The following is a 27,708-nucleotide window of genomic DNA, read 5'->3' as shown; positions in this document are numbered from 1 at the left end:
CTAGTTCTATCTGGAGTCCCAAGAGGTTTGCTAAGTTTACTGAAACATTAATGAAGAGAAAAACAACAACTGCTATGAGTTTCCCAAGTCTTACGCAGAGCTTGGTTGGTGACGTGTGCTGCTTATCTCAGTGTCACGTTTTCTTTATAGGATGATTTGAGGTTTTCCATCCGGAGATGGACCGATGTTTGTCCGCTCTATTCAGATTGTCGCCTCCACTGACCAGCCGTGGCAGCTGCATAGTTCAGTGCTTCCAGACTCTTGTCTCGCGCCACTATTAAATATCCGTTGCATCACATAACACCATGGTGTCTTTGCTCTGAATGTAGAGTTCCTTCATGGATTATTTACGATTTCCTGCTATGGCATTCCGGTTTTCTTAATCTGAATGATGTTTTCTGAAAAACAAGCAGTGAGTTTGTAACCACAAAAAAAAAAAAAAGAAAACATGGTCCTAACTATTTGAGTTTTTAGAATATTTTCAAACTGAATTGCAACAGAGAGTTTCTGGTTTCAAAAATAACAAACTGTTCAAAGAAGCAATGATGTACGCAGGTGGAATATTGTATTTAAGATGCTGGTTGTGTCACTGGAAAAGACATATGTGTGAGCGTTATGTATAGAAGGGAATTTAAATCCAATCAAGCTTTATTTCTGAAGCACTTTAAAGGACCAAAACATTGTACATTAACAATAGACATTAAAAAAATGAAAGGAAATAAAACCCTAAAATTATCCTGGGGTTATAAACTACAGAGTCGTTGCATTAACTTCTCGTCTGTCTGTTTGTTTCTATGTTTTTCAGGGCATGTTAATTGTTTTTAGTAACTCATTGTGCCTTTAAATTGTCCCTTGAGGACAAAAAGTTTGAGTTGAACACAAATGTGAAAATCAGACGGATAAAACAGGTGTAGAAGGAGCCATGCAACAAAAACGTTAACGTGGAAGGAAAGGTCCGAGCGGATAGATGAGTTTTAAAGCTGCAGAATGTGACTTTTATATAAAAAAAAAGTTTTATTTGTTCAAATTCTCATTATGTTATGGCAGCATTTTATAAGACAGATAAATAATCTGTGGGAAAAAAATCAAGCTCCTCTGCCTTGTCCCTGTACTAAATGCAGAAATTCACCACTCAGTCAGAAACAACCAGTCAGAGCCAGGAGGCGGGTCTCCGTGCTGTATTTCTGTCAAATTATTTGTTATTATCATTGTTATTCTTGGCTAAATATGTATTATTTGCATTGAGTTCGCGGCTAACGGAGGTGACGGATCTCTCTTGCTTCTAACTGAATACATTTTTCAAATCCTCACCTTGTTTTTATATCAACGTATTCTGGTCCAGAATACACAGCTGTAACATTACTGACACCTAGTGGTTAGAAAGCATTAGTACGTTACAGAGCCTGTCACCAATTTACAATAAGATCTCGGTAGTTTCAGGCTCCTAATAATTTATTCAAACGGGGATTTCTACCCCTCCAGGATGGAATAATGATTAAATAAACAATTCAGTACATTTTGGAAACATGAACTGAGTGGACAGGTGTGAATTTATTGTGCCTTTCTTTCCCCTAATACACAAATATAAACAAACATTTCCACTAATAATAAGTTAAACGTCATAAACAAGTTAGACTTCAACCTGATACCTTTTATAGTATGAAAGAGTAATTTTTATTTATTTATATTCAATTTGAGAATAAAGTATAGCATTGCAAGAATAAAGTTGGTCTGGGATACTGAATCTCGGACCAACCTGTGTTTTCCTGGAACAAAAGCCAAAATTTGTTAATCACGATTGATTAGTAGAAGCAACAAAAAGGGGGAAAAAAACTCTTCATCTGTTTCCTTTGTCCATTAGGGCCCTGAAGCTGTGCGGCTCTGGAGGGCCTCCTCACGTGAAGCTCATCATCGAGTGGGAGCACAGAGTCAAAGACTGGTCAGTGTGTTCCTCTGTCCCTCCGTGACGCCTCGTTGCATCGGTTTGCACGTTTTCTCTGACGTTTTTGGGGGTTTTTTTTCTTGTTGTTGTTGTGGTTGTTGCTGGGGGCGGGCCAGTCTGTTCGGTAACATCCACGAAGAAGTGGTGAAGGACGGCGACAGCGTACGAAACCTGCAGCAGCAGCACGTCCAGCAGTTCAGCTGCACCTTGGACGAGTGCTTCCAGCTCTACACCAAAGAGGAACAGGTGGAAGCGGACTTAAAAGACACTCCGCTGCAAAAACACTACATCTTACCTAAGTTTTTTTTTTTTTCCGTCCAGTACCTAGCGTAAATATTGTAGTTCACTGTAAATAAGACACAACTGGCATCAAAGTAACTTTTCAGCAAGGTGTAGGAGCTTGTTTTAAGTCAACAATTCCTTAATGATGATGAAAAAGTGTAAAAATTAATAATGTGTACATTGCATATACATATAAAGCCTAATGTGACCTATATTTTACTCTCTTGAAAAAAATCTTTTTTCCAGGGCAATGTTAGTACACTTGAACTAATAATACTATTAATACTAACGTACAAGGAACTTTTCAGATTGTTTTAGGTCAGTAATTCCTTAATATTGATTTTAAATATTTACTAGTTCCACTGGCAATTTCTTTACTTATAAATGGGGGAAAATGTCTGTCATAATTGAAAAACATTGCTTGTGGAACTAGTTCTTTAAAAACAAGTCTACATTTTACTGAAAAGTTATGTGTAAGTTAGTTTTGTTTCATTTAAGATGTAGTAAGATATTTCCTCTAGACTTGGTAAGATTTTGTGTTTTTTGTTTTCCTTCCGCTTTACCATTACACACTGCACTGTCTTTCTTGGTCTGTCTCCTGAAATAAACATTACATTTTGTGACTGTGACTTGACGAAATGTGAACGCATTCAATTGGAATGAGCAGTTCTGCCAAGCACTGGCCTCTTGTGGATTTACTCCGTCCGACTTTGTGATTTTGTCCTCTCCCTTCGTCTTTCCGTGGCTTTCCTTCGATCAGCTCGCCCCAGATGACGCCTGGAAGTGCCCGTACTGCAAGCAGCTCCAGCAGGGCATGGTGAAGATGAGTTTGTGGACCCTGCCGGACATCCTCATCCTCCACCTGAAGCGGTTCAGGCAGGTGGGCGAGCAGCGGAACAAGCTCACCACCTTCGTGCATTTCCCCCTGGCGGGACTGGACATGACCCCCCACATGGTGAGCCGCAACAACGGCCCCCACCACGGCCCCCTTCAGCCGGGCTGGAAGCACTGCAGGCGGCCTGACCTGGCTCCTCCAGACTTCCTGTACAATCTCTACGCCGTCTGTAACCACCATGGAGGGATGCACGGCGGTCACTACACAGGTCTGGATTCCTTCTAGGGTTGAAACGATTAATCACGATTAATCACATGAATCAGGATTACTTGCCGTTTTTGAGTTTGTATACTGCAGTTGACAATTGATTACTAAATTAGTTTACAATTATTTCAACAGTTAATCATGTTAATCTAGTTAACCCTGATGAATCTGATTAATCATGATCATTGGTATTAATCGTGATTAATTGGATTATGATTTTCTGCCATTTTGGAGTTTGTTACTCCAGTTGATGATTAATCGATTACTAAATTAGTTTACGATTATTTCTACAGTTAATCGTATTAATAATGATTAATGGCATTAATTCAGATAAATCTGGTTGATCAAGATGCTGGTATTAATCACAATTAATGGTATTAATCGTGACTAATTGGATTATCATGATTTTCTGCCTTTTTTGAGTGTGTTACTCCAGTTGCTGATAAATCGATTACTAAATTGGTTTACAATTATTTCAAGAATTAGTCGTATTAATCAATATTAATGGCATAAATCGTATTACTCATGATTAATTGTATTAATCATTATAAATCCAGTTAATTATGATTAATCATTGAAATAATTGTGAACTAATTTAGTAATCAATCAATTGTCAAACTCAAAAAAGGAGAATATATGCATTTATTATATGCATTTAAGGTGAAAAACCTTTGTCTGTAAATATGTTTTACCCAGATCTCCTCAAGTGTCATAGTTTTCAGCTTCACGCTTTTCAAGTTGCATTTGAGGCAATGAAATGTTTTTATATTGTTTCTTTAAAAGAGGGATTCACTTATTTGTTTATTTTCATCTTCAAATTTAAATCTAGTCTATAAAAGCAGCTTAAGTGGTAAAATGAAAATTCTGCTGAATTTTAGCCATGTTCTTCAAATTAATCGATTCATCGTCACAATAATTGATTACCTAAAGTAATCGTCATCTACATCCTACTTTCTTTTTTTTTCTCACCGACATAAACCTTGATTTTTCGTTTGACCTGTAAGTTGCATATCTCTCTTTCCCGTTGCTTTAATTGCAGCCTTTTGTCGAAACTCGGTCGACGGTCAGTGGTACAGTTACGACGACAGCACCGTTGAGCCTGTCCCGGAGGCCGAGGTCTGCACACGAGGAGCTTACATCCTCTTCTACCAGAAAAGAAGCACCATCCCTCCCTGGTCTGCCAGTTCCTCCCTCACTGGTTTGTCTCTCTTCTCAGTGGTTTTGTTGTTTGTTTGTTTTTTTCATGTGAAATATATGAAACCCCCCCCCACACAATTTGGTGTTTCTGGTCAGGTTCCACCAGTTCATCCACCTCTGACCACTGGCTGGTCCGGCTGAACGGGGAAAGCGGTGGCAGCGTTGTCTCGGGGGTTCCCAGTCCGGCTCTTTCGGAACCGGGATTTGCTCCGGAGTCTCCTGAGTTGCCGGTGTTTGGAGACGAACCCAACAGAGGAGTGGAAGGAAGTGAGTATTTGTATTATAAAGATTGAAAACGGCCTACCGTAATTTATGTTGACGCGGTTTAGGTGTTGGATGTCAACTCATCCAAAACCTCAAACCACATTTGGAAAAATGTGGTAGCTTTGGCAGTCCAGCTAAACTCAAAACACTCAGAATAAAATTACCTCCTCTGCACCAGACTGTGACAAACCTTATCGAGGTACAGTGCAGAAATATTTTTAGTCCCTAAACTTTCGTTTGGGTTTTTTAGTGGGTTTTTATGTGACTCGCCAGCACAAAATAGTGAATTTATTGAACGGTTCCCTGAAGATCTCCTGATTGTTTTTTTGTTTTTTTGCATTAAAATCACTGATGTTCTTTTGCTACTTTAGAATTTCACAATATTTTCCCCCAGTAAATCCACTCAAAAATCTACATATGGAAGAAACAAGATGAAAGAAAAAATGACAAGAAGACAGACTGGACACATGCATTTTTATTCTCTAAATAATTTAAATATCTCGATTTTTGTTACTTGCCACGTCAGTGGCAGACTGTAATAAAGTATAGAAGAAGTAAGAAACACTGCCACCTGCAGGTCAGAGTTAGCAGTCACGTAAACGCAATGGTTTTGACCATTCTTGTGGAAAATTATCAATCCCTGTCATACATGGGATCTGTTGATTGAGTTGTGCATTTTTATTTGGCCCCGCCGTTATTTGAAGGACCAGATTTTAGTTTAAGTATTTTAGAGTGTGTCTTAAGCATCTTGAACCTCTGGAGACTGAATGTATGTCCATAAATAACTCACGCTAAGCTAAGTCACATAAGCTTAATATTTTTTATTAAATTCTGGACTTTGACTGCGCCATTCTAAAGCATTTTGTAGTTGTCTAATAGTATGCTTTAGACAACTATCTAGCCTCTAACAACTTTCTTTTTAAGGATTAGCCTATATTTAGCTCATCGTCAACTCCGACCAGCATCCACAGAATGTGTATGTAATGTTTCATGGTGGTGTGTTCAAGGTGAAGAGCAGTGTTGGCGTTCTGCCACACTTAACATTTCGCATATAGACTCATTTTTATTCCAGTTTTGCAATACTTTGTAGAAGTGTATTTCATAAAATCATGGGAATACCTCTGCAAAGGGCTGTAAGTGGTTAAATCATTTGAATATATCAGATTTTGGTGAGTGCATACCTGACATTTAATGTGTTTTTCTAGATGGCTCCAATCAGATGATGCGAGGTACCAAGGTTAGAAGCTTAAGCATGAGGTCACCTGCCAAGCCCAAGGACGCCCTGAACAAAGTTCTTCCACTGCGTTGGTCTTTTGGGTCCAAAGACCGCATCAAGCACCCGGCACAAGTCCAGTCTGGAGAGTTGGTGGAGTACCTGGAGTCTGGACGCCGGCCCAGATGCACCAAAGACCCTATCATCACACTGGTGGCCACTCCGCCACAGAGGAGAGTCCTTGACGTGGGACAGGACTGCAGCTCACCCAGCGGCAGCAGTCTCAGCTGTACGGACAGGCTCAGCTGTGACGCTTGTTACTCTCCCAAAATCCCAGAGGGGCAAAGGCGAGCCTGTCTGGAAAGAAACGCAGGCCAAGCATCTGATAACGACGAAAACCTCCGTTCAAGAGATGATGATGGTTTGAGGCAAGGATCTTTATCTAAGAGACTGAGAACTGACCAGGTCAGGGCTCTGGACTTCTACCTGCACAGAGGGGGCATTCTGGGTGGCCATATAAGCCACAGTGCTCCTCCGAGCAGAGAGTCTACGCTTAGAAGAACCACCGTTCAGGCGACTGGCCTCACCAGGGCCCAAAAAGACTTATCACAGACGATGGAAGGCAGGAGGAACCCAACAGGAGATGAGGGTCAGAGCCAAGAAAATCTCTTGTCGTTTTTCAAGCCGGTTTTGATGAACAAAGACATTCCTAGGTCCCCAGGCAAAGAACAAGTGAGACAAATGAATGGCCATGAACATCTAGGGAAACTGGCGAGCAGTAATTTAGCCAAGCTGTCGCTTTCCAATGGGACTCTTCCAGCACCAGGCAGCAGCGTTCCCACCTGCGATGGCCACAGCTGCAAAACCCACCCGGTCAATGGAAAAGCTGTTAATCAGGAGCCTGTGGACATCCAGCGGGCTCACAGCTCCAGCAACATCCAGACCAAGCTGGATTTCACGTTTCGCAGATGTGCCTCCCTCCAGAGGAATGGGGAGGTGGGGATCCCTCAGGCGCACCGTGTCCTGCTGTCAGACAAGCCTGGCTACTCCACGCTGCAGCGGACGCGGTACAGCACCACCTCCCTGGGTAGGCAAAGAGGTTTCCACGAACGCTGGCAAAGATGTGTGGAAAGCCTTGAAGTAGATTCCTATTTAGTAATCTCACACTGAGAAACGAAGAAGAAGTCAGTGATTAATTTGAGTAAATTTATTCTGTGGGGAGGCAAAATTGTTGACACCCCTCCTGTTAATAGGTCGGTAGTGGCTAAGCTGGTAAGGAGTTCGTCATGTTGCAGATGGGTTGCAGGTTTGAATCCCTGCTACATCCGTCTCTTTTTACCGTTGTGACACCGTCTTCACCCCGGGATAGCTGTGGCTACAATGTGGCTTACCACCATCTACTGTACGTGTCAATTATAAAACTTTGTCGATATTTAGCTAATGTCTAAGAAACACAATTTCACAATCGCCGTGTTTCCGTTAAATAAGAAACGCAACTTAAGTCTCACTTGAATAAGTCTGTTAACGCGATAAGTCATTTAAAAACATGCTGCGCCATCCTCCTCCTATGACTTCCTGTTGCCTCCTTCGTCTTTTCCGCCAGTAGTAACAAATGGTTGTCGATCGCATGACCTGGTTGATGCGAAAAAAGTTTTTCCATTGCAGTTTTTGTGAAATACTCAAATTTTGGCCCAAAAAAATCCACTTCATCATAGTCCAAAAAACTTTTCATTGAAAAACGTTTGTTTTTTTTTTATAATTGGTACCTTTCCACTAAGTGTATTTATTTTAGAAATTCCAGTTTGTGCAATTTTAAGGTCAATGGAAAAGCAGCTAATGTGGGTATAAATTGGTGAATGATTGATTGTAGTGTAAAGGAGCTTTGGAGTCTTCGGACTTGAGAAACCACCGTGGCAGCAGGACAATATTATTTTCTATTGCATTTGGATTATAGAAACATATGAACGACATGTTTGGGTATATGACTGACACGTTCCAAATATGTATGTAGATGAAATGTTTTTCCCCTCTCTTACCATCCTGCCCACTGTGTGTGTTAGCAGGACAGATATGGGTCTTCTATCATCGTATTAGCCATTAGCTTAAAGAGTAAGATCTCTGAATAATATCATATTTATTGTAAGGCCTTTTACACATCTTTACTAACAGATTTGCCTGCATCTGTTTAATTTTCATTGTGACACTTATGAAACTTATGATTATGTGTTTGTTTTTTCCCTACACAAGTGCCCATGTGACAGCCAAGAATGACGGCCAAACAAAAGGACCTCTCGCCTGGTTTCCCAGCAGGGCCCCCAGAGAAGCGCCCTCTGCTGGAGGCATTGCTTACAGCAAACGACATCTCTATTTTATTTTTTTTAGGCCCGAGCAGCAAAGCGCTGCGAAGGCCTATTGTATCTGTACTGTTTCTTATTAGGCCCGAGCAGCAAAGCGCTGCGAAGGCCTATTGTATCTGTACTGTTTCTTATTAGGCCCGAGCAGCAAAGCGCTGCGAAGGCCTATTGTATCTGTACTGTTTCTTATTCTTCTTACGATTCTGCCCCCCTCTTCGTGCGCCTTTTTGGGGGCTTTATCATATTCAAAAACTCACCAAACTTGGCGGAAGCGACTAGGCGGTGTAAAAATTTTGAATTTTAAGGTCGTCGCAAAAATCGCAAAAAAAATTGCTCAACGGCAGCAACTAGCAATTTTCAAAAGACCCATTGCTATTCACTTACTTCATCGTAGAGACTTGAAATTCGGTACAGTTGTAGAGCTCACTAAGACGCTCAGAATTTACAAGTAATGTCATAGTGCAACTATCACAGAAAGTCGGCCATTTTGTATTGAACGTCCATTTTTTTCCTCGATTTTGACGTTTACAGCCTTCGTATTTGATCGAACTCCTCCTAGGGATTTCGATTGATCGGCTTCAAACTCGGTCAGTCTGATCATAAGGCATGTCTGATTTAAAGTTATCAAATTGGTGAGTTTTGGAGCATGTTGAAGGGGGGTTACCAGGGGTCAAAGTTCACCTACACGCCATGAAACAAAAACCTCTTATATTTCCTATACAAAAACACATAGAGGGACCAAACTTTCAGTGATTGATCGGCATCGGGTGTCCTATAATACCCTGCAGTGAAATTTTTTTTTTACGTAGGCCACGCCCCCTGAGAGCAGGAAGTGTAATGTTTTACTGTGAACGGTCGCTATCTTAGCCCTTTGACCTAATCAACATGAAACTGTGTCCAGAGACAGAAGACATGTTGGTGTGTTGTGGATTCCAACCCCGACCGGCTGCGATGAAGCAGGTGGGCGTGGCGGCGTTGCGAACGCCATCGAATTTCGTTTGGCTCTGAATTCCACAGTTTCGGGGTGAGCTGCTCCAAACTCACTAGGATGGATCCTTATCCATCCCCGAACAGGAATCCATAGCGATATTTGGTGGGCGTGGCCTAATTTTTCTATAGCGACCCCTAGAGTATTTTAAATGAACAGCCCCAAGCCATGCTTAAACCTAGAATTACGAAACTTGGTACACATGTGTATCTTGTCGGGACGTACAAAAAAGTCTCTTAGAGCCATGCTCTAAACCCAACAGGAAGTCGGCCATTTTAGATTGAAGTTCATTTGACCTCGATTTTGACGTTTACAGCCTTTGCATTTGATCGAACTCCTCCTAGGGTTTTCGATTGATCGGCTTCAAACTCGGTCAGTCTGATCATAAGGCATGTCTAATTCAAAGTTATCAAAACGGTGACATTTGAACAGGTGGAAGGGGAGTTAGCAAGGCTCAAAGTTCCCCTGTGATCGACTGTGTAATACAAAGGGTATCCGTTGTCATGTGTAGGGCAATGCTGCCCTCTGGTGTCGAATTACTGAAATAATGAAACTATTTCAGTAATTTCAGTAATTCGACACCAGAGGGCAGCATTGCCCTACGGAATGAGAGTTCAATGTTGAATTGAACAGGAAAAAATTAAATAATTTGTAATTCTAACACAAAAACTCACAGAGACACCAAAGTTTGAGTTATTGATCATTATCTTGTGTCCAATAATATCCAATGGTCAAATGATGACATCACGTAGGCCACGCCCCCTGACAACAGGAAGTCTTGTATTTTACTGTGAACGGTCGATAGCTTCTGCACCAAATTTTGCACGAGTGACCCTGGTGGGATCCTTGACGACCCTATGTCATCATATTATGACGTCATCTAAGCCCCGCCCCCTCAGAACAGGAAGTGCCGTTTTTTTAATTGGAAAGCTCCGTTTATGGCTCTCTTGACCTAATCAAGATGATTCGGATGATAAACTCTGTCAATGCTCGCTGCTGGCTGAACCGTGTGGGCGTGGCCAAATGGCGAATATCAGTCCCTCGCCATATGCATACGTTTGGCTCTTATTCACGCATAGATCATCCGATTGGCGCCAAACTGGATATGTATGACCTTTGTTCACCTCTAAAGAGCCCAACGGGTTTGAAATGTAATTTGACTCCACTGCGCCCCCTAAGTTAATACATGGGCTGTATCTCCTCGACGCATCGACCGATCTGCGCCAGATTTTTCGACAGTCGTCGGGGAGCGCCGCCGAACGCATTCATGCGTGTCGCCCGGTGGACGGGCGGGGAAAATGCGCGACAGCTTCTGTGGCGGCTGGCGGGCGGCGGTGCTGGAAACTGCGGCGGAGCTTCCGCGGTGGGGAGCGGGCTGCGGCTCTGGAAAACGCGCGAGAGCTTCTGCGGTGGCCGGAACCCCCGCGGTGGCCAATAGGCCGGAGCGGCGCTTGCTGCGAGGGCCGCCCGAGGCTGCTTGCAGCTTTAATTATTATTACGATTCTGCCCCCCTAAAGAGGAGCCTTTTTGGGGGCTTTATCATATTCAAAAACTCACCAAACTTGGCGGTGGCGACTAGAAAATTTAAAAATTTTGAATTTTAATGTTGTCGCAAAAATCGCAAAAAAAATTGCTGAACGGCAGCAACTAGCAATTTTCTGTTGACACAATGGTATGAACGTACTTCATCGTAGAGACATGAAATTTGGTACACATGTAGAGCTCACCAAAAGACTCAGAACTTACATTTAATGTTATAAGCCAACTATCACAGGAAGTCGGCCATTTTGTATTGAACGTCCATTTTTTACCTCGATTTTGACGTTTACAGCCTTCGTATTTGATCGAACTCCTCCTAGGGATTTCGATTGATCGACTTCAAACTCGGTCAGTCTGATCATAAGGCATGTTTGATTTAAAGTTATCAAATTGGTGAGTTTTGGAGCATGTTGAAGGGGGGTTAGCAGGGGTCAAAGTTCACCTACTCGCCATGAAACACGAAACTCTTATATTTCCTATACAAAAGCACATAGAGGGACCAAACTTTCAGTGATTGATCGACATCAGGTGGCTTACAATACCATATGGTCAAATGATGACATCACTTAGGCCACGCCCCCTGAGAACAGGAAGTGTCATGTTTTACTGTGAACGGTCGCTCTCTTAGCCCTTTGACCTAATCAACATGAAACTGTGTCCAGACACAGAAGACATGTTGGTGTGTTGAGGATTCCAACCCCGACCGGCTTTGAGATAGCAGCTGGGCGTGGCGGCGTGGCGAAGTGACCTGTAACGCCGATGCCATACGTTTGCTTCTAGATTCCACATGTTTCGACCGAGCTGCATCAAACTTGGCCTGAGTGATCCTGGAGGCTTGCCCGTCAATCCTAAGTCATCACATTATGACGTCATCTAAGCCCCGCCCCCTGGGAACCGGAAGTGCCGTTTTTTTCCTTGGAAAGCTCTGTTTATGGCTCTCTTGACCTAATCAAGTTGATTCTGTGTTGGATGACAGATAGGAAGTTGATCTCGCTTGCTTTAAAGTGCCAAGAGTTTTCAATGGCGGCAACGCCGTTCGTATACGTTTGCCTCTACATTCCACATATTTTGACCGAGCTGCATCAAACTTGGCCTGAGTGATCCTGGAGGCTTGCCCGTCAATCCTACGTCATCACATTATGACGTCATCTAAGCCCCGCCCCCTCGGAACCGGAAGTGCCGTTTTTTTCCTTGGAAAGCTCTGTTTATGGCTCTCTTGACCTAATCAAGTTGATTCTGTGTTGGATGACAGATAGGAAGTTGGTCTCGCTTGCTTTAAAGTCCCAAGTGTTTTCAATGGCGGCAACGCCGTTCGTATACGTTTGCCTCTACATTCCACATATTTTGACCGAGCTGCATCAAACTTTGCCTGAGTAATCCTGGTGGTATGCCCGTCGATCCTACGTCATCACATTATGACGTCATCTAAGCCCCGCCCCCTCACAACAGGAAGTGCCATTTTTTTCCTTGGAAAGCTCTGTTTATGGCTCTCTTGACCTAATCACGATGATTCAGATGATAAACTCTGTCAATGCTCGCTGCTGGCTGAACCGTGTGGGCGTGGCCAAATGGCGAATATCAGTCCCTCGCCATATGCATACGTTTGGCTCTTATTCAGGCATAGATCATCCGATTGGCGCCAAACTGGATCTGTATGACCTTTGTTCACCTCTAAAGAGCCCAACGGGTTTGAAATGTAATTTGGCTCCACTGCGCCCCCTAAGTTAATACATGGGTTGTATCTCCTCGACGCATCGACCGATCTGCGCCACATTTTTTGACAGTCGTCGGGGAGCGCTGCCGAACGCATTCACGCGTGTCGCCTGGTGGACGGGCGGGGAAAATGCGCGACAGCTTCTGCGGTGGCTAGCGGGCGGCGGTGCTGAAAACTGCGGCGGAGCTTCTGCGGTCGGGAGTTGGCTGCGGCTCTGGAAATCGTGCGAGACCTTCTGCGGTGGCTGGAACCCCCGCGGTGGCCAATAGGCCGGAGCGGCGCTTGCTGCGAGGGCCGCCCGAGGCTGCTTGCAGCTTTAATTATTATTACGATTCTGCCCCCCTAAAGAGGAGCCTTTTTGGGGGCTTTATCATATTCAAAAACTCACCAAACTTGGCGGTCGCAACTAGAAAATTTAAAAATTTTGAATTTTAAGGTTGTCGCAAAAATCGCAAAAAAAATTGCTGAACGGCGGCAACTAGCAATTTTATGTTGACACAATGGTATGAACGTACTTCATCGTAGAGACATGAAATTTGGTACACATGTAGAGCTCACCAAAAGACTCAGAACTTACATTTAATGTTATAAGCCAACTATCACAGAAAGTCGGCCATTTTGTATTGAACGTCCATTTTTTACCTCGATTTTGACGTTTACAGCCTTCGTATTTGATCGAACTCCTCCTAGGGATTTCGATTGATCGACTTCAAACTTGGTCAGTCTGATCATAAGGCATGTTTGATTTAAAGTTATCAAATTGGTGAGTTTTGGAGCATGTTGAAGGGGGGTTAGCAGGGGTCAAAGTTCACCTACTCGCCATGAAACACGAAACTCTTATATTTCCTATACAAAAACACATAGAGGGACCAAACTTTCAGTGATTGATCGTCATCGGGTGCCCTACACTACCCTATGGTCAAATGATGACATCACTTAGGCCACGCCCCCTGAGAACAGGAAGTGTCATGTTTTACTGTGAACGGTCGCTATCTTAGCCCTTTGACCTAATCAACATGAAACTGTGTCCAGAGACAGAAGACATGTTGGTGTGTTGAGGATTCCAACCCTGACCGGTTTTGACATAGCAGGTGGGCGTGGCGGCGTGGCGAAGTGACCTGTAACGCCGTTGCCATACGTTTGGCTCTGAATTCCACAATTTCGGGCCCAGCTGCTCCAAACTCACTAGGATGGATCCTTATCCACCCACCGACAGGAATTCATAACAAAATTTGGTGGGCGTGGCCTAATTTATCTATAGCGCCCCCTAGAGTATTTTAAATGAACAGCCCCAAGCCATGCTTTAACCTAGAATTACGAAACTTGGTACATATGTGTATCTTGTCAGGACGTACAAAAAAGTCTATTAGAGCCATGGTCGAAACCCAACAGGAAGTCGGCCATTTTCTATTGAAGGTCCATTTTGGACCTCGAGTTTGACGTTTACAGCCTTCGTATTTGATCGAACTCCTCCTAGGGATTTCGATTGATCGGCTTCAAACTCGGTCAGTCTGATCATAAGGCATGTCTGATTTAAAGTTATCAAATTGGTGACTGTATGAGCTTGCTGAAGGGGGGTTACCAGGGGTCAAAGTTCACCTACTCGCCATGAAACACCAAACTCTTATATATCCTGCACAGAAACTCACAGAGACACCAAACTTTCAGTGATTGGCCGTCATCGGGTGTCCTAAAATACCCTGTGGTGAAATGATGACATCACTTAGGCCACGCCCCCTGAGAACAGGAAGTGTCATGTTTTACTGTGAACGGTCGTTATCTTAGCCCTTTGACCTAATCAACATGAAACTGTGTCCAGAGACAGAAGACATGTTGGTGTGTTGTGGATCCAAGCCCTGACCGGCTGCGATGAAGCAGCTGGGTGTGGCGGCGTGGCGAAGTGACCTGTAACGCCGATGCCATACGTTTGCTTCTAGATTCCACATGTTTCGACCGAGCTGCACCAAACTTGGCCTGACTCATCCTGGTGTGATACCTGACAATGCTATGTCATCATATTATGACGTCATCTAAGCCCCGCCCCCTCAGAATGAATTAGAGAGATCTTCTGTGTAATTACATAATAAACAGTCCATGTTCGTTGTTTGTAGGGCAGTGCTGCCCTCTGCTGCCCACTGAAATAGTTTCATTATTTCAGTAATTCGACACCAGAGGGCAGCATTGCCCTACGGAATGACAGTTCACTGTTGTAATGGAGGAAAAAATTAAATAATTTGTAATTCTAACACAAAAACTCACAGAGACACCAAACGTTCAGTGATTGATCATAATCGAGTGTCCAATAATATCCAATGGTCAAATGATGACATCACTTAGGCCACGCCCCCTGAGAACAGGAAGTGTCATGTTTTACTGTGAACGGTCGCTATCTTAGCCCTTTGACCTAATCAACATGAAACTGTGTCCAGAGACAGAAGACATGTTGGTGTATTGTGGATCCAAGCCCTGACCGGCTGCGATGAAGCAGCTGGGTGTGGCGGCGTGGCGAAGTGACCTGTAACGCCGATGCCATACGTTTGCTTCTAGATTCCACATGTTTCGACCGAGCTGCACCAAACTTGGCCTGACTCATCCTGGTCTGATGCCTGACAATGCTATGTCATCATATTATGACGTCATCTAAGCCCCGCCCCCTCGGAACCGGAAGTGCCGTTTTTTTCCTTGGAAAGCTCTGTTTATGGCTCTCTTGACCTAATCAAGGTGATTCTGTGTTGGATGACAGATAGGAAGTTGGTCTCGCTTGCTTTAAAGTGCCAAGAGTTTTCAATGGCGGCAACGCCGTTCGTATACGTTTGCCTCTGGATTCCACATTTTTTGACTGAGCTGCACCAAAATTTGCCTGAGTGTTCCTGGTGGGATGCCGGATGATCCTACGTCACCATATTATGACGTCATCTAAGCCCCGCCCCCTCGGAACAGGAAGTGCCGTTTTTTTCCGTGGAAAGCTCCGTTTATGGCTCTCTTGACCTAATCAAGATGATTCGGATGATAAACTCTGTCAATGCTCGCTGCTGGCTGAACCGTGTGGGCGTGGCCAAATGGCGAATATCAGTCCCTCGCCATATGCATACGTTTGGCTCTAATTCACGCGTGGATCATCCGATTGGCACCAAACTGGATATGTATGATCTTTGTTCACCTCTAAAGAGCCCGACGGGTTTGAGATGTAATTTGACTCCACTGCGCCCCCTAAGTTAATACATCGGCCGTATCTCCTCGACGCATCGACCGATCTGCACCAGATTTTTCGACAGTCGTCGGGGAGCGCCGCCGAACGCATTCACGCCTGTCGCCCGGTGGACGGGCGGGGAAAATGCGCGACAGCTTCTGCGGCGGCTAGCGGGCGGCGATGCTGGAAACTGCGGCGGAGCTTCTGCGGTGGGGAGCGGGCTGCGGCTCTGGAAAACGTGCGAGAGCTTCTGCGGTGGCCGGAACCCCCGCGGTGGCCAATAGGCCGGAGCGGCGCTTGCTGCGAGGGCCGCCCGAGGCTGCTTGCAGCTTTAATTTTCATTGTTACTGTTTTAGGTTCTTACCTGTGTGTGTCTTAAACTAAATCTATGCAGAGTTATTAAAATAATCTGAGGGAAATTACTAGTTTTCCCCTCCCTCCTCCCACTCTTTTCTCACACTGTTTACCGATTTTTAATTATTATTTTTTTAATTTTACTTTTTACTGTCTGAGTTAATCGTCAGCATTTGGGAAAACGAGGGCGATTTGTGAATGCTCTACGCTTGAGCTTCCATGCTAACTCTCAGTAACGCAGGAAGTTGTGTTTTGATGAGTGCAGTTTGTTTTGACGTATAAGAAAGAAATACTTGCTCTACTGATGGGCCGGCTTATTAAAAGACTACAAAAAAGTACTAACACTGGCCTAAAAATTAAAGCACTGGACAAAAATAGTTTGCTGTTATAGAGTCCATTTTTAAATTGATTTATTTATCAAATTAATGTGTATATATACAGTATATATATATTATTAATGCACTTCTTTAAATGATTTTATTCTTTTTTTAACAGGCAACTAACCTGTCGGATGGCATATGGAGGCAGTGACATGCTATTTTTTAAGCGTTTGATACATGGAGATGTGGAAAATTATCCCATAAACCGATCTGACTTTTGATGCTTTGTGGACGGATGCAGCGGGAATTTGTACGTTAGAAATTATTCTATCAGAAACCAGCAAATGTAAAAGGACAAACAAAAAAAGAAATCATCTCGCATACATCTGCCGCCTTTATTGATATGATGCAACTTTTTCACATTTTGTCACCTTTCATGGGAATTTTGTGTGCCGGACCAACATAAAGTGGTGTCTTAGGTTTAAATCTTACCACAGTATCTCAGTTGTATTTACGTCTGGACTTTAACTGGGCCATTCTAACGCAGGAATGTCAATCTAAATAATTCCAAAGAACATCGTAGCCCAAAACTATTCATACACCTGGTAGATTTAGGTTTAAAGTGATCTTTTTTTTTCTTTTTTTTCTGACCGGAAAAGAAGGCAGAATCCTGACTTGAATCTGATAGCGACATGTGGAGGGAGTTAAGATTAGGGTGATGGCAGGGAGGACTTCCAGCTTTGAAGACTTGGAGGTCGTCACCAAATCCTGGGGAAAAGATGCAAAACAGCTGCTCCGCAATCATTTGAAGGGCTTAAATCCTATAATGCTAATAAAAAAACATTTTTTATTGTTTATTTAGAAAGCAAAAAAAAGTATTAATTAAGAAGCCCCTTTTTTAATGAAATGTAAATAAAAGCGCCCATTTTACATTGTTTTCTTGTCTTTTAAGGAACATCTTTGTTGAATGGGAGTCATTTTAAATACGAGTCTGCCAGAAATGAAAATAATTTTGGACTTGCTGTGACTCTAGCTGAATATTTAGGGTCATTAATCCGCTGGAAGACGAACCTCCACACCTTTGTCCACCTTTCACCTTTTACAATGCTGCTCTTCCAGATTTATCCCGCACTTGACACCAAATAAATGACCCCGTTCCTTCTGAAAATAAAGTCTCCCCGATGCCTGATGCTACCATCACCTGTGTTTCACAGATCTGCACTGACCAGAGCAACTTCTTCCACCTGTTTGCAACTGAAAGCAGCACTTTTCATGGCTTCTCCCCCCCTTTTACCATCAAACCCAGAGCTCAACTACCTTTCCAAAAGCGGCCAGCTGTAATAGATTTTATGTAGGAGTATTAAAGATGTGGCTTTAACATTTTTGAGAAACAAGTGTAAACCATGTTCTGTTCCACTTCACTTTATGTTGCTCTCTCATATAAAATCCTTCAAAAAATGTCTACAATGCGACACAATGTGGAAAAGTTCCGGCGTGTGAATACTTTTGAGATTTTTTTTTTTTTTTGTGCATAACGTCCCATAAGTTGGTGCGACTATAGGAAAATAAACACACACTCACACAAAACTCATCATTACAAAGGCTTCCAGCGTAATCTCCATAAATATGCAAATGGATACGAGTTAGCTGATGGCTAAGAGACTCCCAGACAACCTGCAGAGCAATAAGTGAGAGATTTAATATTCAAACCCGGTTGTAAGGATGTACACGTGTGAAGTGCAGTGAAATTGTGATTGTTTCTTTCAAAATATAGCTATCACAAAGGCCTGGATCCAGGAGCGGCTTTTGGAGGAGCTTTTTTTTTTTTTTTTTTTTTCTGTTTGTGATTGAAAGAGGGAATTATTCCGTGCGCACAAAGTCATTCGTGGTGATCACGGTTCATCGGATTCTCACAACTTGTCGGGTGGGGCCAGTTGTCAGTTAAGCAGCTGCATCTGTAATGCACGTCGTTCACAGTCTTCAGTCATGAATATTCTGTCTCTGTCAGCTTTTTATTTCTTTTTTTTTTTTTTTTGCTGTCAGGAGTGAAACTCAAAGGGAATATAACCACGGTTCTGATTCATTTTCAACCTCAGTAGTTTTCCAGTTTTTGCTACTTCACGTGCTTCCTGAGCTTTCATTTGCCTCCGATTAATATTAATGAGCGTCTTCGGCTGTTTGCATTGTCGCACCGACGCTTTAGCAACGGCGCGAAAAAGGAAAGATGCAATGAGACATTATTTCGGAAAATTGGTTAGATTATATTTTAGTAACTTTTTTGGGGGGCGGGGGGAAATAAAGTCTACATTTTGTACCTGATTTGTAACTGTGCAATTAAAGTACCAGACTAAAACTGTATGTTTCACATGACTTCATGTGGTCAGAATGTTACATGGAGGAAAGTGGGTTTAAATTTGGACACTTGCGCACACACACGTGTTTGTGTTGGACTGTCCATTATGTGTGTGTGTGATGCCGTAATGCAAGTTTTAACGATTGCAAATTAAACACAGCGTTTCTCACAAATGTCTTCCGTGTAAGGTGTGATTTATGACGCATATGCTAATGTTTTGAGTGTGAGCATATCGTTTTATGCAGCAAATATCTCTGCACCGAATGCCTGATAATAATAACATTTTTCTAATTCTACCCAAAACGATCACAGCTGACATGGAAAAAAAAAATAACCCGACATAATCTGCATATTGCCCAATTTATTTATTTATTTATTTTTTTTTTTTTTTCATTTTGCTGACCTTATACAACACCCGTGGTTTTTCAAACTGGTGGTAGGTTGTCTTTAGTGGTAGTCAGTAACAGACATTTTTGGACAATTATTTGTGGGTTAAGTTCAAATAAACTGTGATGTAGAGCAACGAAGTACCAACAGCCCAAAGGATTCACAAGAAACCTTGCAAAAGAGACTTCATCGGAGAAACTGAAAGCAAAGCAGGAATATGTTGGTATACTGAAGCAACTCATCCTCCGCTTCAGTCAGAACTTGAATATGGAAACAACATCAAACCCACCGTAACCATTTTCCAGATCCAAGTTCAAAAGTCAGTAGCATTGGTATGTTGCTTTGCTAAGAGGCTAAGCTAAGTTCTACTAGCAACAAGATGCTAATCATGCATTTCTCTGCATTTTGTACATTCAAACATGAGCAAGTACTCACTAAAGGAGTTTCTATTGGTGTGTGCGTGTGTGTGTGTGTGTGTAAAAAACACCTACTGAGATCAAATCCAACAGGATTTTTTTCTTAAGTTGAGATTTTCTGGGGGGGGGTTATTGTTTGTTTTGTAAGTAACATCTTTCCAGTTTATAACTCCATGTTTGGGTTCCCTTCTGTTGTTTTTTCCAGCTTGAAGCTTGGAAATTTCAACATCAGAATAAAAAATTATGGATTTAATCCCCCAATCCGTCATGCAGTTCTAAAAGCCACAATAATAAATAAATATATATATACATATATATATATATATATCAGTTCCTAAACAAATAAACATTGATCTTCTTCAAAATATGTGACCAATGCCATTTGGCACTTAGTAAAGCAAAAAGATATTGTAGTGAAGTTCTACTTTTATTGTTTCATAGACAAGAAGACAGACATAAAAAAAAAACGCAGTAAGTTTTTTTTTTAAATTTTGCCTTGTACCTGACTTCTTTTAGTAAGTGAATAGAAGCCTGTTTTAAATGGATGTTTTTCAAGAACAGCATTTGTGTTTGCGTCACTATAAACACAGTGTCACAAAGACACAGTTACCTGAAAAAAGAAGAAACAAATTGTTTTTCATTGTCATTTTTATCGTTATCACAGTAGTGCCATAAAATATCGCAAGGAAGTTCTTAAATCCGTATTGTCCACCTGTATCGCCTATGACGACACGTTTTAAATCAGTCAGTCACCGCAGCGTCACTGCATCTTGCATGTAATCTGGATGTAATCTGTTAGCACACCAGTAGCTCCAGCTCAGCTCGAGACACGGCCAGGAGCAAAAATACAGAATTTTGTTGCGTTGTGAGTTCCCACGGCGGTAAGCGCTCCGTTCTGTTATCCAAGCAGCGAGCGTTGGGCAGAAACAAACCGAGTCATGCAGCTGTTTCTTTAACTCCTTCTCTGTTCCGCCTCTTCAAGCGCACCGCATCACATGTGTTCCCAGTCGGGCTGCTGATTCAGCTTTCAGTCAGCTCTTCTTTCACAATCAGCCCTCATCCGCCCTCCACACATCATCAACAGACCATGACGCATCTTACTTCACGGATCGGTTCCAAAAAAGCAGATCTGTTGCCACCATTAAGATAAGACCATTCTAATGAAACTTAAAGTTAGTTTGGAACACTTCAGGTTTAATATGTTGCGTTCAGTTGTTAAATCTTATTATGGTGGACCTTAAGTTTAATAGTCATCTCTGAAGAGTTGTTGGCTAACCTTTTTACTTGTGATGACAACATCTGCTTTGGAGGAAGTTTTTCTTTATCTCTTTATCTTTATCTCCTGTGGCTGGATAGTTAGGTTACACAACAGAGCAATATCACACGTCAACCAACCACGTAGGGTGAGGTTGCCGAAATTCTGGCACGGTCGTGACCACGTAATGTACAGAACGACATGTACACCATTATCTACTGTCCAAAATGCAACATTAAAATGCAAGATATTTTCTTTGAGACTCGTTGAGTCTGGTTTGTAGAGGACAACACATCACCGGTAGAGCTTTCACAGGCTGCCAAATTACTAGATGTACAGTCCACCGCTGAGCGTCGTTACTTTAATGGTCCTCCACTGTTAGATAAAACCATTTTTACTGTTGGGTGTATGAAATATTCATGCAAAGAGTTGCAAAAGGCTTCCTAATTCTCACTGCCTATCGCAACAAACCCACATGCTGTACGAGGAAATGCGGGATCACAAAGATGGTGCGGTTTATTCTTTCCCAGTAGCCGCATTGCAGGAGCAAAATATCTGGACATGTATACAACCAGAACTCTCACTCAAGATTGTTTGAAGTGTCAAAGATGATCTTGACACTTAAAACATACGGTTTGAAAGGCAAATGTCTCTGTCATTGTGTCTAGACTCTGACAGACGGTGTTTCCTGACGACACACGGCCGTTCAGCGGTGACAGATGGCTGTTTAGTGGTGAGCGTGGTTGCCCAAAGAAGTTCTTGCACAGCTAAAGTGACCGGGGCGGCATGTGCTACAGCATCTCTTTAGACCAATGTGAATGAGATGGAAGAAAGTTGTGTGGTGCTGCTTCCCCTTAAACCTACCCTACTGCAGCAAGAGCAAGAAACGGTCTGCAGCACAACCTCTTTATCCAACTGCTGGTCTGACAAACATGTATGTCAATTGAAATATTGTCTGCATACATAGAACTGGACAGCCTGAGAGATAATGAACCTTCCAAAATATTGATATAGATTTGGTCACTTAACAAACACATATTCTAATGTACTTACTGAGATTTGTCTGACAGACCAAAACATCCCTCTCCAACTAATTGTGAAGTAGTAGGGAGGGTTATATGGTTTTCATTTTTAAAACGGATGAAAATCTGAAAAGTATGTTGGAGATATAAATGTAGGTAATGTAGGTTTTTGTTGGCTTTATATTATGCTATAATGACGTTCCCTCATCAAACACACACCCGGAGTGTTGTCTTGATTCATTCATACATGTTTGAGAAATCCTTGAATCTCCCGTGTCAATCATTCAGGAGCCCCTAAATGCCCTCTTGGATCATCAGTATGGCTGAGTTCCTGCCCTCCCCCCGGCATCCTCCCCACACCGCTCCTTCAGACTAGCGGCGGCAGCAATTATCAGACACCTGGAGGAACTGCGCGTCTGCTTACCTTACAAACTACTTCTTACTCTAACACTCTGAAAAACGACTGGAAACGCCATCATGGAGAAGCAGCGTTGTGATGGTGTGCTGAAAGTGGAGTGTTGTAAAGAGTAGGAGCTTGTTACAAAGACACAAACCAACTTGTACATCATAAACCACTGCAATGCAAAGTCAAATTTCTTTTAAGTTTCCTTTTGATAAATACAGCATCTTCATAACAACTGAAGATAACACAATGAGTTGATCATGCTATAAAAGTGGCCTTATTTTGCTGGAAAAAGAAAAACAATATGTATGATATTGTTGCTCTGCCTAAATGTTTTCAGTTCCATCCATCAGTTTTATGCTGGTTCCCAAACACCATCAACTAGGATGGTGTATTCATTACTGGTTAGGGTCAGAGTTAGGATGAGCTATATCAAATTTAAGAAAAACCGGTTCCAGTTTTCCTTAAATTCTGAATTTATCATTGCTACTAGTCTATAAGGGCCAGATTTGAGGAGTACATGACAAAAAAATTTATTTTAAGAAGTAGTTTCACAGCATTGTATTTTTTACTCTTACTTGAGTAAAAATATGTTAAAAATAGTGCTACTCTTACTTGAGGAGAATTTTTGGGTACTCTACCCACTTCTGGATTTAATGAAGTCCATTTGTATCGCACGCAATCAAGCAAAACAAAGACCCTCGTCAACATGAAGGAACCCCAACATTCCACTTGGGGGCAGCATTGTAAAGGTATTCCAACATTTCCTCTGTTCCAGACCGAAATTAAAAGCAGATGTGCAAAGAAAAAAATGAAAGCAATATAAGACGACCAAACATCCCAACAGCGATCAGATAACATATCATTAGACCCACTCAGTTCGCTTATTTTCTGACCGAGGCTATTAAAACATATTTGAAGCGCACATAGAAAATTTCAGTGGCTCTCTTTGGAATTAACTGGCAGAGAAAGTTGAGCCAAAGTGTAACCCACTGTAATTCCTTGTAATTTGACTCAAACACATGTAATGTCTGCTGTCTTCAACTACTTCAAACTTAAACAAATAATAGCACAAATTACAATCAGTTTTATATATATGTATATATATACTTATTTATTTATTTTTTAAGCAGGTACGATTATTATCTTTTTTCACTCGCAGTGCATCATAAATTTCTACATGACCAAAGTCAGTGGGCGGGGCTAATACTTCTTCAGTCACGGTAATTGGTCAACAGTTTGGGTGCTGTATATGTTAGCCAATCAGAAGAAACGTAGTGACAGTTATTGTTTAATCATTGACAGTATTACAGGAAATATTAAGCAATTAAGAATTGGAATAAATATATTATTACATAGTAAGCTTAAAATTTAAAGATTTGAATAATGGTTTCAAAAAAAATAATTTAATTAGGTATTTTAGGAATGTTTGACACAAATTTTAATTATACTCGTTTATTATTTATTCAATGTAGATATCGCATTAAAAAAACACATTTAAAAAATGTCTTTGCTATTTGACTTTTTAAAAATTATTATTATTAAATTGTGACACTTTTACCCAACGAAACAATCATACAGATCGACAGGGAGGAGCTGAAAAGCAGTTCACTGCTCGACGGAAGGAAGCGGAAATAAGCGTCGAAAACCTTCTGCTACCAGCTAGCTTCGGTCTCACAGGACAGGGCTGTGAGCGACGTTGTACATACTGTGGGGGTATCTCTTTAGAGGAAGCTGGGAGAGCGTCAGACACAGCGGGGGTTTTTTGTGTTGCTTTTTACTTGGACAGCTTCGAAACGGAATAGTACAAGTGGTAAGACACTCTTCTGTTTTTCCCGTTTACACAGACAAAACGTGTAGTCCGGTAATTCCTCGACGGTTAGTCAAGTTCGGCAGCGTTCTGAGCTAGCTGCGCCTCTGCGCTAGCAACAACAGCTTGCGCTGTGAGAAAAAAAAGGTGTTTTCTTCCCTTTTCACGTTTGCCAGCATTTCCCCGGTAGGGGCCCGAGTTATTTGTTAATGTTTCGGTTTCTCGTCGTTTTTCCCTTTCACCACACCTTCTATAAAAACGTCGTCGTGAGTTAGCCGCCGGTTGAATTAGATGGGAGTAAGTTTGAGAGTCACATCGCAGTTATTGTTGCCAGACCGTTAGCCGGCATGCTAACTCTAACGTTCTAGAACAGTGGGCGCAGTCTATTCCCTGGAACGGAATCGATCTTTTCTTCTTCTTCTTCTTTCTTATTTAAAGCCCAAAAAGTCAAGAGGACACAGTTCGAACGTGCCCTGTCGTCTAAAACGGGACAGACACGATACTGCCCGAATTTATCCTCATGGCCTGGGAGTCGAATACTGATGGCGTTTGAAATTTTTGAGGGTATTTTAATGACCCGTTTCTCTGTCGAACCTCGGCTGCCAAACGTTTGCAACGGCACGACTAATTTTGCTGTGCCCGTTCCTTCCTGCTAAAATAGTTTGGCGTACCGTCCATACATCATGACGTGGGTTGTCTTTATTTACCCCACGTTAAGGTTTGTGGTTTGAACTCGGTTGCTTTTAACTGCTCGGTGACAGTTTGTGTCTGATATCTGCGTCCGTTTTAATGGACTTACTTGCATCAGAGCAGCGTGTTAGTGGAATCTCATCAAAACGCTACCCGAGGCGCACCGGGAAGACAACATAATAGGATAACGCACCTTTTATCCTCTAACTCGGGACAACTTTTAGGTTTAGTCACCGTATCGTTCTCGGCTCGGCTTCACCATCAGCTGCCTTTTTTTTTGTATCTGTTGGTTTCTGCTCAGGAAATAGTGTTGGAATTATCTCTGATTGTGGTAAAATGTACTTTTTTTTCTTTTTTTTTGACTGTTGACAACGGAAGTGGATGTCTTAAGCAAGTCGTAATTGGATGCAGCGATTGGAGGGACTTGTTGAAGAGTTCCCAATCACAAACAAGTTCTGACCTGCTGATTCGGTTTTCAGGAGATTCCAATTTTGTCTTCCAGAGCTACAAATTACAACATACTTCTTTTTGGTCGAGCCAGACCTTTTCCTAACTTGGTTTTGCATTAATCTGTCACAAAACATGCATTTTACTATAATTAATATTTCTTTTCTTTTTCTTTTTTTTTATGAAGCCGGCATATCTAAAAGGAACATAAGTGTGCTCTGCTTTGTGTCTGTAATCAAATATCACACATTAAACATTAAATTTTGTTTTTGCAACAGATGTCAGTATTTAAATCACATTTTACAAAAATATTACTGCGGTATTCATCAGATTTATCCTCATTTTTACTTCCTTGCAAGCTGATTTAGTCAACGTTTTAATTGTTTTCCACACGTAAAAATGTAATATGACTCAAATAACACGACTGTCTTCAAACAAAACTGTCCGACTGGATGTTTAATAGAAAAAAGAAGCGTTTTTAAAAATTATTTTTAATATTATTTTTGCTGTTGTTTGGGTTCACTATTCCTTCATTTCCTGCAATCACGCAGGAATTTAAAGTGGCCTTTATGTCGAGCTTGATTATTAATAATTGATGTCTGGACTGCAGCCACACAGTGTGACAGAGAGAGAGAGAGAGATATGAATCTGTTGCGTTGCTGCTTTTCCAGAGTCGGCATGATTTGCAAGATCAGACCTATAATTTCTGATTTTAAAAACACCACTGTTCAAAAGCGAAATCATCCGGTTCTGTTCATCGTTAGATTTCATCTTTATTCTGAGTATTTTTGTAGTTTTACTTAGAAATGTCTTGTCAACTACGTTTTTGAGGACTGCCAAATTTTAGGGACGAAAACGACACTTAAAAACTCAAAAAGCGATGACGTGGGCATGAGGTCCTAATGGAACAAAAGCAGCATCAATTATTGATAATGTTATCCTCTCAGTTATAACAGCGATTATGGATACAACTTGTATTAGAATTTTGGACACAGACTGAAGCAGAAATCTGCTAAACTAACTTAATTTATTAATCATTTTCAGGTAAATGTGTCTTTATCTCTGAATATTTCCCTATAGATTCATTTGTTTTCTCTCTGTCGAGTAAAACTGGGTGTGTAGCAAGCTAATATTAGCCGGGTAAGTTGCTTAACAGAGATGCTGCTCAGTTTGCTAACTGTAGTCTTTTTAAAACAGCGTAACTTTAAAAACTGTTACGTTTGATGCTTTTGTTCCTTTTAGTTTTTTTTTTTTACGCTTCAGCCAGCTGACGGTGTGCAGCAATGTGTGGGATGCTTCGCACTCCTGTAGAAAACTCTTAACTCCCACCACTTCTGCTGGCATCTTATTTAAAAGAACAGTACATAATATAACAGACACATTCCCACGAAATGTCACTGAACCCGTTTTAATCTGGAGCTTCATTTCCTGAAACGAAAGTTAAATGTAAAATTTGTAACTAACAAGTTACGTCTAGTGAAAGCTTGGGAGACACATCTCTTAGCAACCGTAACCACGCACACGGCTGCAGCTGGATTTTTTTTTTTTTGGACTGTAAAGTGCTGCAGCTTCAACATTTAAAACCTTTCAAAAAAGGCTCCGAGTCTGAGGAGACCAAGGTTTTCTTTGTCTCCATGGAAATACTGAAAGCTGATGTCCAAGCTACCTTCTAATAGTTATGAAGATTTTATCTATTTTAATGAAAAATGTGTAAAATGCTGTGATATTAAGCATGGATGCTTTCATTGTTGTCTGCGAGCAAAAATATAAAACTCCCCGTAATTAAGATGACAGCAAATATGAACCGCAAAGAAGATGACTGACTGAAAATGTTTGATAGCCAGCTGCTCTGAAATGTTTACCTTTTATAAAGGACCTTTATGACCTCCAATCATAAAGGTCTTCTTTTAATCTTATAATTAAAAGTGGACCTTTATGATTGGAGGTCCACTTTTAATTATCTCAGATTTGGCTCCAATTTTTCACCGTCAATGTTTCCTTATAACCATAATCTCTCGTACAGTCACTCCGCAAAACAGAAATCTGAGCATAACCGTGCTGTCCTGTGTTCGCAGGTGCTGTCCTGTGACCTTTATGTAAGGTCAAAGCCCTACAGGAACGGGTCATCGACGGGAGGAGAGACTCGGAGAAAAGCTGACGACCACGGAGGCCGGGATAGCGTGTCGGTTTCGAAACAGAAGAGTAACCACAGCCGAGTTGTTTTGCTGCGAGTCACCAAGACCATGGAGGCCATCGCCAAATACGACTTTAAAGCTACTGCCGACGACGAGCTTAGTTTCAAACGCGGAGAGGTCCTTAAGGTAAGCGTCGGCTTGTTAGTTGGCTGATGAACGGACTTATGTATGGTAGGAAAACTGTTGGAGATCATTCACCTGGTTTTGTTTTGGATTTAAATGGAGGCTTGATAGCAGCTGTGTTCTGAGAAAAGTTGCACTGAAAAAAAGAGTA

The 27,708-nt window shown here is 41.8% G+C and overlaps 2 protein-coding genes across 3 annotated transcripts in view; both read left to right on the top strand.

Annotated features, from left to right (window-relative positions):
- LOC102235173 (ubiquitin carboxyl-terminal hydrolase 43-like) overlaps positions 1 to 8,415 on the top strand; it is a 79,018-nt gene extending 70,603 nt beyond the window's left edge. For both annotated transcript variants that reach the window (XM_023348487.1, XM_023348488.1), the window contains 7 exons: positions 1,862 to 1,939; positions 2,059 to 2,188; positions 2,985 to 3,327; positions 4,363 to 4,521; positions 4,617 to 4,787; positions 5,990 to 7,084; positions 8,245 to 8,415. In XM_023348487.1, the coding sequence (XP_023204255.1) occupies positions 1,862 to 1,939; positions 2,059 to 2,188; positions 2,985 to 3,327; positions 4,363 to 4,521; positions 4,617 to 4,787; positions 5,990 to 7,084; positions 8,245 to 8,255 (1,987 nt within the window). In that variant the 3' untranslated portion in view covers positions 8,256 to 8,415. The remainder of the gene's footprint in view (positions 1 to 1,861; positions 1,940 to 2,058; positions 2,189 to 2,984; positions 3,328 to 4,362; positions 4,522 to 4,616; positions 4,788 to 5,989; positions 7,085 to 8,244) is intronic.
- Positions 8,416 to 23,915: 15,500 nt separating this feature from the next.
- Positions 23,916 to 27,708, top strand: part of grb2 (growth factor receptor bound protein 2) — a 32,495-nt gene continuing 28,702 nt past the window's right edge. The window contains exons 1-2 of the mRNA XM_023349346.1: positions 23,916 to 24,105; positions 27,315 to 27,560. Of these exons, the coding sequence (XP_023205114.1) occupies positions 27,483 to 27,560 (78 nt within the window). The 5' untranslated portion in view covers positions 23,916 to 24,105; positions 27,315 to 27,482. The remainder of the gene's footprint in view (positions 24,106 to 27,314; positions 27,561 to 27,708) is intronic.

Source organism: Xiphophorus maculatus, chromosome 16 (assembly GCF_002775205.1).
Source record: "Xiphophorus maculatus strain JP 163 A chromosome 16, X_maculatus-5.0-male, whole genome shotgun sequence".
NCBI lineage: Eukaryota > Metazoa > Chordata > Actinopteri > Cyprinodontiformes > Poeciliidae > Xiphophorus > Xiphophorus maculatus.
This window is presented reverse-complemented; position numbering and strand designations above follow the sequence as displayed.